At 34.2% G+C, this 11,122-nt stretch overlaps 1 protein-coding gene across 14 annotated transcripts; it reads left to right on the top strand.

The window, feature by feature from the left end:
• The first annotated feature begins 5,598 nt into the window (after nt 1-5,598).
• LOC107887230 (nudix hydrolase 23, chloroplastic) lies at nt 5,599-9,585 on the top strand. Of its 14 annotated transcripts, none has more exons than XR_005907671.1 (7): nt 5,601-6,131; nt 7,708-7,776; nt 8,002-8,096; nt 8,241-8,435; nt 8,530-8,665; nt 8,780-8,938; nt 9,368-9,585. XR_005907671.1 is itself a non-coding variant. In XM_041085181.1 (6 exons), the coding sequence occupies exons 1-5, from the start codon at nt 6,615-6,617 to the stop codon at nt 8,794-8,796; spliced, it is 480 nt and encodes a 159-aa protein (XP_040941115.1). In that variant the 5' UTR covers nt 5,599-6,614; the 3' UTR covers nt 8,797-8,938; nt 9,368-9,585. The 14 variants fall into 14 exon arrangements, 2 of the variants coding, with proteins under 2 accessions (XP_040941115.1, XP_040941116.1); XR_005907668.1 differs by having other exon boundaries at nt 5,601-6,115; XR_005907667.1 differs by having other exon boundaries at nt 5,601-6,115; nt 8,300-8,435.
• The last annotated feature ends 1,537 nt before the right edge of the window (nt 9,586-11,122 follow it).

The raw sequence follows: 11,122 nt of genomic DNA on the forward strand, positions 1-11,122 counted from the left end.
CTAATTCACATTCTAAATAAAAGTTTATCAAGCTTCCATCTTCATTTAACTATGTACCATTTAGAACTATCAATACTTTACACCCTTTAACAAATTATAATCAATTGCCAAATGCATCTTTGACAATTTAAACCACACAACTCAAATTCTTACAATTTAAGCTTAGAAATTTCTATTCATGTAAATTTTAGCAACATGGAGTCCATTAAACACTCCAAAATTCCATTTGAACAACAATTGTTCAACCTTCTAGCATAATTTCAATCTGGACAGCAAGCATTATTTAACAACCATTGTTTTCTTTTATTTCAAACATGCAGCAGACCAATTCCTCCACATATTACAGCACATTCAAATCAGCATTTACATGCTGGAACAATTTGTTTTCAAGCTGGAGTTTCCAGCAATCATTTATGCATTTAATTGTCACATTGTTACGTCACTACTAACAACTGAAACTTAGTAAGAATAACATAATATTTTAGCTATTAGACTCAATTTATCAACCCTTAATCGGCATGAAAATGGAACCATTAATTTGTTCAAATTTTGGACAGCATAACGAAGGCACAAAATTGGACAGTAGTAATTTTTACAACTAATCAAAGAGCTTTTCTTTTCTACCACCCGCATCCATGCCTTCCAACCACAATCCATCATCATTTTTCTTTACAACAAAGTTAAAGATAGAGGGGAGCTTAGAAAACTTACCAACTTAGGATACAACTCTTAAACAAGCTAAATCCTTAGTTTCCTTCAACATGCAAACTGTCTCCATTTTTCTTTTCGTTGTAGCCCTCTTCCTCTTCTTCGATGGATTACCGAGTTACTTGAAATTTCAGCTACCTAACTAGCTAAAATCATAGTTTTTCCTCCTTCTAGCCATCTTCTAAGCCAAAAATTAAAGCAACCAAACTTTCTTCTTCCTCCCTCAAGTCACGGCAATGGAGGAGCAACCTAGCTAATTTTTTTGTTTCTCCCCTACTAACCACTATTATTTTATTACCCATGTTCTTTATTTTATTATTTCTAACATAAAACACTAACATAAAATGTTTATAATACATTTCATCCCATAGCATGGCCGGCCACTACTTGTCATAGGTGGAAATTTGACATGCAAACCCATTATTTTCATAACATGCACTAATAGATCCTTATAGATTAACCCATCACATTTCAAAGTGTCACACATAAGTCCTATTACTAAAATTCACTTTCAATTAACAAAATTCAAACATGAAATTTTCACACATGCATATATACATATAATAAGCATCAAGTATGACGGTTAATTATTTTTATGACTCGGTTTTGTGGTCCCGAAACCACTTTCCGACTAGGGTCACATTAGGGGTGTCACAAGTTTTCAATCAAGTATTAAGATGGCACCTTACGAGGCTTTGTACGGTCGTAAATGCCGTACACCATTGTTTTGGACCGAGCTCGGTGAAAGTAAAATTTTCGGAGTTGATTTGATTAAAGATGCCGAACAGAAAGTAAAGGTAATCCGTGAAAGTCTGAAAGCAGCCACAGATCGTCAAAAATCGTATGCGGATTTGAAACGAAAGGACATTGAATATCAGGTGGGAGATAAAGTGTTTCTTAAAGTTTCGCCTTGGAAGAAGGTACTCAGATTTGGCCGTAAGGGCAAGTTGAGCCCGAGATTCATTGGGCCGTACGAAATCTCCGAACGAGTTGGTCCGGTTGCGTATAGATTGATTTTGCCCCCTGAACTTGAAAAGATTCACGATGTCTTTCATGTTTCGATGCTTCGACGTTATAGATCCGATCCGTCACATGTGATTAATCCCTCAGAAGTTGGAATTCAATCTGACTTGAGTTATGAAGAAGAACTGATTCGTATCCTAGCTCGTGAAGTGAAAGAGTTGCGAAACAAAAGGGTTCCGTTAGTTAAGGTGTTATGGCTCAAACACGGGATCGAGGAAGCTACTTGGGAAATCGAGAGCTCGATGAAAGAACGATACCCAAACCTATTTACCGGTAAGATTTTCGGGGACGAAAATTTCTTAAGTGGGGGAGAGTTGTGACAGCCCAAAATTGACCCTAGTCGGGAAGTGGTTTCGGGACCGCTAAACCGAGTCACCGAAATGTTTGAATGTGATATTTATTGTCTAGAATATGTAATTATGAATGTGTGAAAATTTCAAGCTTCGATTTAGTCGATTGCATGTGAATTTAGTCAATAGGACTTATGTGCGACATTTTTGAAATGTGATAGGTCGAAGCATAAGGACCTATTAGTGCATGAAATAAAAAGGGGGGACTTGCATGTCAAATTCCCCCCTATTTAGTAGTGGCCGGCCATGACAAGCATGGTAGACCAAGTGTGATGGGCAAGACATGTCATAGACATGTTGTGTTGGTGCATCATGGGTGGAAAAAAATAAAATAAGGAGAATGGGCATAAAATAATGAAAGGGAATATGATGGAAACAAAAAAAAGTGTGTGGTTGTCTCCCCCCCCATTTTGCCGAAACTAGAAAGAAAAACAAAAAAAAAAGTGCTCATCCTTTGGTTCATCTTTGGCCAAAAATTTTAAGGAGGAAGGAAGAAGAAAGGTTGAAGAGGTTCGGCCATGCTTGTAACTAGGCTAAGGTATGTTTGATGATGTTCCATGAGATGCATGCATGTTTTAGTTGTTAGCTTGAGTTCTACCTAGCCCATGGTCTAAATCTTGCTATGTGATGGAAATGACACTCGGCCATGGATGCATCATTCTTGCTTGGTGTTGATGTTGTGTCGGTGAGATACCAAGTTATTTTCGTGACCAAGTTGAGATTTGAATTTTTGGAATAAGTAAGGTTTTCGGCTATGGAGATTAATAAGGGTGATGGTTGTGTTTCATGCTAAATCTAGATGAAAAATGGTAGTTACTTACATCTTGATGATTATGAGTTTGTTTCTTGGTTCTACCTTAGATCCATGAAGTATATTTTTATTTGGTGTTGTTGGAAGTATCGGCCATGGTATATCCATGAGTGTGATTTATGCTTATTGCATGGTAGGTAAGATTTATGTTTTGGATATATGTTTAAATTTGGTTATAATCAAAATTTGGGATTCGGCTCTTGCACATATATATATATGATTGCACATGATGGTGCTTCGGTTATGGATTAAATGATGGATGCGTATTGAGTATAATATGGAATGCATTAGCTAGTAAAATGTATGTCATTTATGTGTGGTATTAAGTATATAATCGGCCTCAACATAGACATGCATATTCGGCCATAGGAAGAAGATTGGTGTTGCATGTATTCGGTTAGAGGCAAGCATATTGATGCTTTTGTCTTGGCTTAGAAAATTCGGCCAAGGGGGAAAATTAGCTAAAATGTTGAGTTTGATTCATGATTCCGTACATATGTGACTTTAATGTCTAATGTATAATTATGGGCTAAGTGCCTTGTGTTCCTCTTTTCGATGCTCAAATGATTAAATCAATTTATTTGTTTAATTAAGCTCAAGAGCAAAGGGGAACTAAATCCGATAAAGGGAAGGAAAAAGTGGTCGAATAACTATCGGAATCGTTCGACAACATCCGAGGTAAGTTCTTGAGTAAAAGAGCTTAAATTATGATTTGATTAGATCATGTTTTAAGCAAATTAAAATCATGCTCTTTGTGTGGCTATTGAGCCGAAATTGCAAGAATGATAAATGTCTTGTGTTTGAGTTTTGCTAACGAGAACGAAATACGAATGTGCCATGATTTATTGTTAAATGTGCATGGTTATTTGAATGATGTCCGGGCTAAGTCCCGAAGGCTTTGTGCTAAGTGACCATATCCGGACTAAGATCCGAAGGCATTTGTGCGAGATACTAATACCGGGCTAAGCCCGAAGGCATTTGTGCGAGTTACTAAATCCGGGTTAAGTCCCGAAGGCAATTGTGCGAGTTACTATAACCGGGCTATGTCCCGAAGGCATTTGAACGAGTAGCTATATCCGGTTAAATTCCGAAGGTACGTGATTTGGGAATGAATGATATTGCTGTAAAAATTTCAGCAAATACTCTAGAAACATCCCAACATTGAGGTATGTTTCGTATGTGCTTGAATTTAGTTGAGCCCTTACAAATAAGTATTCGCTCAGTTGATAAACGAGCTACCGGCCTTTGGCTAAGTTGATCTTTTGTGTATGTACATAAGGGTTGGTAATGTGAAGCAAGTATGATATCGAAAATTTGTGCATATGAAATTATCCGTTTAGCTATATGAATGCTATACTTTTGCTGTGCTGGAATTCCTTGCTCAAAACTTACTAAGCATAAATTGCTTACTCCGTTTCTTTGATCCTCTATTTTATAGATTTTGGTTCTCCAGCTATCGGACTCGGGATTTTGAAGTCGAAGTCGCCCACACTATCAAAGCCCCCCTCCCCTTTTTGGTACAATTTTGGTTGAACTTCGAAATGGCATGTATAGGACTACCCGTTTGTTGTGGGTCATGGACCCTTTGGACTTGTATAATTTTGGATAGCCATGCGAAAATGGCTTATATATGTTTGAGTATAATGTTATAATCATTTGGTGTGGATATGCTTGACAAGGATTGGCCATGGAAATGGTTAATCACTATCATAAATTGTGCTATTTATGCAAAAAGGGCTAGTTGAATCATGGAAACTATGAAATAGGTAAAGTCTACCTTAAAGGCAGATGCTGACAGCAGCAGTGATGTAGATTTGGAAAATCACTAAAAATAGTAGGAATGGCATTAAATAGTGAATAAATTATGTCAACGAACCTTGATGAATCTATTTTCATAGGAAAGTAACGAAACAATCATACGGACAGTATGTTAAGAGATATTCAGGTTCTCGTGAGACAGGGCCAGAACGGTTTCTAGATTTCCTGTTCCGACTTTGGAAATTCATTATAAATTAACCAGAGACAATTAGGAGTCAAGCCATATATTTATAGATTCCTCTCTGAGTCTAGTTTCTATAGAAACAAACGGCATCAGTATTGAAGCCCTGTACAGGGAGATATCCAAGTCGTAATGCGCAAAGGTCAGTGTAGTCGATCCCTGTAACATGGGAGACTTTGACTAATAAACTGTACTAATTGGCCCAACCAAAAATTCTAGAAAAAAGTATGTAGATGGGCATATGAGTCTAGTTTCAGGGAAAATTTACGGAACTGGATTCCGAGCTTCTGAACTCAAGATATGATTTTTAAAGCGACTATTACGCTGATTGGCAGTGTCTGGAAAATTTTTAAAGTCTGTTAACACCTCGTGTTCGACTCCGGTGACGGTCTCGGGTTCGGGGTGTTACAGTTAAGCTTTATTTTATATGTTAATTTAAAAATTATAAAAATCTTCAAAAAAAATTAAAAATTAAAAATTAAAAAACTTAAATATTTAATATTTAATATTTTAGTTCATATTTCAGTTAAAAAGTTCAATATTCAAAATTTTTAAAAAAAATTCCGAAATATGATAAACTCAGCACAAAAAATTTGAAAGAAAAAAATAGAAAAAAATGGAAAAAAATTTAAAATTAAACAATAGTGGCGTTTTTTATGAAAACGCCGCAAAAGACCAATAATTTTTGGTTACCCGTTCATTACTCCCTCTTCTTCTCATCTCTGTTGCGCGCCCTAAATCCCCAACAAAAAAAGTTTGTACTTATTTCTTTTTCCCTTTTACTCTAAAAATTTTCCCCCAAATTCGCCCCTCTTCTCTCCCTCGTCTCTGCAAATCAGTTTTTTTCTTCTCATCTCAGTTCTCGGCCACCGCCGTCTCCACTGATTTTTTTTTCGGATCTAACCTGTATTCTGTGTCGGATCGTGTTGACACAGGTACTGCACCCCAAATTGTCGAGTCAGGGTAACGAAGCTTACCATCCCCCCTTCTCTCTCTCGTATCTACAAATCAGGTTTCTTCATTCTCTTCTCATCTCAGTTCTCGCCCACCGCCTCCACTGGTTTTTGCTGGATCTGACCCGTATACCGTGTCAGATCGTGTAGACACAAGTACTGCATCCCAAATTGCTCTGAGCCCGGGTATACGGGATTGGCACAGAGCAAGAATCTGCGTTGCGATGGCGACCGAGGCAACTGGTTTTTCGGCCTTATTCATCTATAAATGGTGCAGATAGAAAGCTGTGTGTTGTTGTTAGGAAGCCTATAAGTTTACCTTTCTAATTGATTGCCTATTCGTTTTTAGTTCGAAAGTTTTGTCAGCACTTGTTTCTATGCTGAAATGTATTGCAAATTGAGGAGCTTTTTATTTGGATCGATCTGAATTTGTATGGTTTAAGAGATTTTTAACTGGTTTTACTCTTACATGTGGTTTTATTAGTGATTCTCTTTATCTTACTCAAGGAAAGCATATATAACCCAAGTAAGCATATGAGCTAATGTTACAGAGGTTTCTAAGATGATTCGTAGGTGGATCTGGTCTTTTTTGGGTTACAGGTGGTATTGTTCTAAGCGTTAAGTTGTAAACTATGGTTTGATGTTCAATCCTTTTAATAAAATCTACTTTGCTGAGCCAAAAAAAAAAAAGGTTAGAAGAGAGAGTCCCTTACTGTCTAAATGTTCACTAGTGGCAAATAGATCATAGAAAGTTCTGAACAAGATGGGAAATGATATGCTTAATTCAGTTAGTCTCTACATTACAAGAGCTCGAGAGGAGTCTCGAATATAGGGTATGTGTCTAAGTCTAACACGGGTATGCTCAATTTTTTCTTTGCTTTTTTCTCATATTTTGAGGGTCATTACACCATACCAATGTCTGAATATGTGTTGAATGTAAGTGTTTGGCGCAGGTATTCTAGGGAAAATAAAGAGTCTAGTTGACATAAGTTAGTCTTATATTCATTATTTCAGTAAGCTTAAGCGGATTAGGTGATCAAATTTGTTTCAGGTGGAAGAACGTGATATTTCTATACAAATATTATTTAATTAAGATTATGATATTGATTTTAGATCCCGAATTCTATCTATCCTGATACTATCAATCAATGCAACTCATGCCAGTCTATGATTTCTATAATTTCTCTTTAAATATTTTATCATATTGAAAAATTATGTAATTGGAAATTTTATTTCTTTTTGTAAATCATTTTTCTTTAAATTTTATTTCTTTGTGTAAATAATTTTTCTTTAAATTTTATTTATTTGTGTAATTTCTCTTTAAATTTTATTATTTTGTGTAAATCATTTTTCTTTGTTTAGTGACACAACGAATCTTTGAACATAATTTCTGTTGAGTTACATATAAATGATTTTTTAAAAATTGTGTTTATAACTTTTTTAAAGTATTATATATATGTCAAATTCTGCTGTTTGTCATTGCACTATGTGTATGTTATTGATTTAATATTTATACTCTAATTTGGCTATTTTTAATCATTTTTTTCTTTAAAAAAATGAAATTTAGTTCTGGCATTAAATTCCTTAAACTAAATTATATAATTACAAAAATCTTATTGATAAATAAATTATCTATAATGTTATGTCAATTTACTAGCACTGCCATATCATTTCAATTGATTTGATTTTCAAAAATTTGAAAACAAGGTTACTCAATTTTAACTTCAAGTCACACGTTCCATTTGTTAGGAAAAGCTATATCTTTTTTTCAGAATTTTATAGAAAAAGATTTTATTTGAATTTTCTACTGTGGTACATTGAAGTTCATATGTAGCTCAATTCCATATGTTGCTTTATTTATAGGTGCTTCGAGAGTTCAATCATGTTAATCCACAAACGGATGAGGAAGGAAAAGTGTTTTTAGACACAAGAGTAAGTTTCTTCCTGCCTTGTGGTAACTGAAAGAATTTATCCTGTCCTTTGATCTATCAGTTGGTACATGATATTAGATAGCTGTTTCTAGATACTATTAATTTCTACTTTCCTGATTTATTGCATAAAGAATTCTTTACATCTGAATGTAGCTGCGTATCTAAATAATAGATTGTTTGAGGATGGGCCATGGATTTGGTGATATTTTTTATTTAAACTATGTAGGTTTTAGATGCAACGCCTGGACATGCAAAGGAACATGATTAATATCATCAATTGCAATATTTTTTAAGAAATATTGAACCATCTTTTGGTCTTTGGTATGTATTTATATGATTGGAATTTTGTTTAGGAAAGGATTGAATATTGTTTTCTTCATTTTCTGATATTTTTTTTGCAAAAGAGATTAATTATGCATTTGAGGCATGGAGTATTCACACTTGCTTTTCTTGTAAAATACCAAGTTTCTACCATCTCTGATGGCAATACAAATATTTGAGTTGATTGGGTGGCATCAACATAGGACTCTTCCTACTGGTTACCTGGAAATTAGGGAGTCTGCTATTGAAGGGGCAATAAGGGAAACATGGGAAGAGGCAGGTGCTGAAGTGGAAGTCATTTCCCCTTTTGCACAAATGGATATTCCCTTTATTGGACAAGTTAGAATAAGCATCCTTAATTTACTTCTGTATCTCATGTACATTTATGGAAGATGTTTATGTATCTAACATCGCTTTGTCTTTTTTGGAGCAGACTTATGTAATCTTCTTGGCAAAGCTGAAGAAGCCCCAATTTTCACCAGGACCAGAATCATCCGAGTGCTGTCTCTTTGAATTGGACAACATTCCCTTCTTTGGAATTTTCTCCCATTTTTGTTACTTTGAATTTGGTATGATCTTTTTCTTTTTCTTTCTTTCCATAAATGTAAATGTGCTTAAAATTTATCTAAAAATTCTCATCGACATAAATTTTCATAAATTGTATTATCTCTCTGTTGCTGTAGTATATCGAAGATGTTAAATCTGGGAAAGTAAAGTTTCACTGTGGCACCATTAACAAAAGTTTAAGTGTTCTCTTGTTGCTTTTACTTGGTTAAGAAGCGAATAAAGAAGCCTATCTATGTCTACTACCAACTGGGCAATTTCTACCAGAATCATCAGAGGTATATCTTTTCTACTTTCACTCTAAGTTTCGTGCTCCATTATGTGCTCTATTTCATGCTATCTGATCTTTAAAATGATTTAAGGATATCCTTTTTTTCATTAGCAAACATCATGCAATATTTTAACTAATACTATTAGCATTTACCATATGCTTTTTACATGAATCCATATGATTTTTGGGTTTTATGGAAGTTTGTATCTCTTAAACTGGAATAACAACCATCAGTATGAGTTTCTATTAATGTCCTCTAGATATGAAATCAAATTGTGTTAAATTATATTGTAAAACCACCGAAAAATGTTTGTGTCCTCTTAATATCAAACTCTAGAGTCTAGAATCCAGTCACCTCGGTGTGGATAATAGATTGTAACTAGATTTATCTGCCAAAGTGATGATGAATTTGATCATTTGGTTTTGCATCCTTTAGATATTGAAGGTGCGGCAGAGGATTCAATCTCTTCAAGCTAGAAAAGCCAAGGCTTAGCACGTCTTCAAGTGGAACGTTATTTAATGTTGCATTCCATGGTCATTCATCTTAGTCAAAACTTGAATCTTGTGTTATGGAAACAGGGTTTTGTAGCTACCTTGTGTACCAGCTTCTTTAACCATGATGGTTCATTATTACGAGTTTTGTAGCTTCTTTTATAATTGGCCTAGTTAATATAGATCAGATGAGCTATGAGGTAGATTGCCCATTTATTTAAACATAATATTTAAATTCTAAATTTAAATTCATTAATTTAGTTTTAAAGTTAAATTTTTAATAGAAAATTTAATTTAATTAATATTTTTTTATTTATCCTTAAAAGTATATAGTTTAAAGTTCAAATTTCAAAAATAAAACATAATATAATATTTACCATAGAAAATAAATATTATTTAAATAAAATATTTTTTTTAAAGTTTATATTCTTAAGAGGCGTTTGTGAAAAAAGCGCCGCTAAAGGTCTGTTATATAGCGGCGTTTATAAAAAAAAGTAACGCTAAAGGTCATGATTTTTAGCGACGTTTTTGAAAAAAAGCGCCGCTAAAGGTTATTGTCTTTAGCGGCGTTTGTAAAAAAGGCGTCGCTAAAGGTCATGGTCTTTAGCGGCGTTTGCAGGAAAAGCGCCGCTAAAGACCATGACCTTTAGCGGCATTTGCAAAAAAAGCGCCTCTAAAAGTCATGGTCTTTAGTGGCTTTTTTGTATAAATGTCGTAAAATTTTGCGGCGTTTGCTACAGCGGCATTTTTTGCGACGCTTGTGAAAACGCCGCGAATAATTCTAGCAGCGCTTAAAAGCGCCGCTAAAGGCCAAAAAAAACTCCGTTAAAAGTTTGTTCTCCTGTAGTGATTAAGGCTTGATTAATCTAATTTAATTAACTTAATCATGATTTAATTAATGAAAACTAACCATTAAGCATGTTTAGCCTAATCATTCATCATCATCCACTAATTCCCAAAGTAAAATGGTTTAATTACTATTTTAGACCTTTGGCTAATTGTAATTAAATCCCTAAGCCTTTGACGAATTAAAAAATTATAGTGATTGGACTTTTACAATTTAGTCCTTGAGCCTTAATTAACCATTTAATTGACAAATTGAGGGACCAAACATCAATATTATTTTATATCAACTTAGTAGATATTTATTTTTATAATTTACGGACTCCATTTATAGGAATAGGGTTCCAAAACTACTTTTTTTGGTACCACTAAAAATTGGGTTGCTATAATAACTAAAGGAGGGAGATGTTGAGTTGATACCTGTTGTTGGATTTATATATTTTTCTTTATTTTATTATTTTGGATTGACTAATATCTTTTTTTTTTATGAACTTGAACTTTTGGGCAATTTTTGGATGGTTGGATTACTTTTATTGATACATGATTTTCTTATTCACTTCATGCTTAGTTACGATTATAATATTTTGATTATTGATGCTAATTTGAGAAAAAAATTGATGGTTAATTTGCTTAATTATGTTTTAAATTAAGTATGCTGAACTAAAGGAATTGTGTTGAGGTAGAGTTGTGGTTGTTGTATTGATTACCTTTCAACCTTGTTTAGTTTTGTTTAAAAAAATTTCAAAAGGGAAAGATTGTTGAGGCAAGTGTCCGATGTTGCTGTCATAACGTTGCCTACATAAGAGTACAGGGACCTAGTGAGCAAATCTATACACAGAGGAACTAAATTACATAG

This window comes from Gossypium hirsutum, chromosome A13 (genome assembly GCF_007990345.1).
Source record: "Gossypium hirsutum isolate 1008001.06 chromosome A13, Gossypium_hirsutum_v2.1, whole genome shotgun sequence".
Classification (NCBI taxonomy): domain Eukaryota; kingdom Viridiplantae; phylum Streptophyta; class Magnoliopsida; order Malvales; family Malvaceae; genus Gossypium; species Gossypium hirsutum.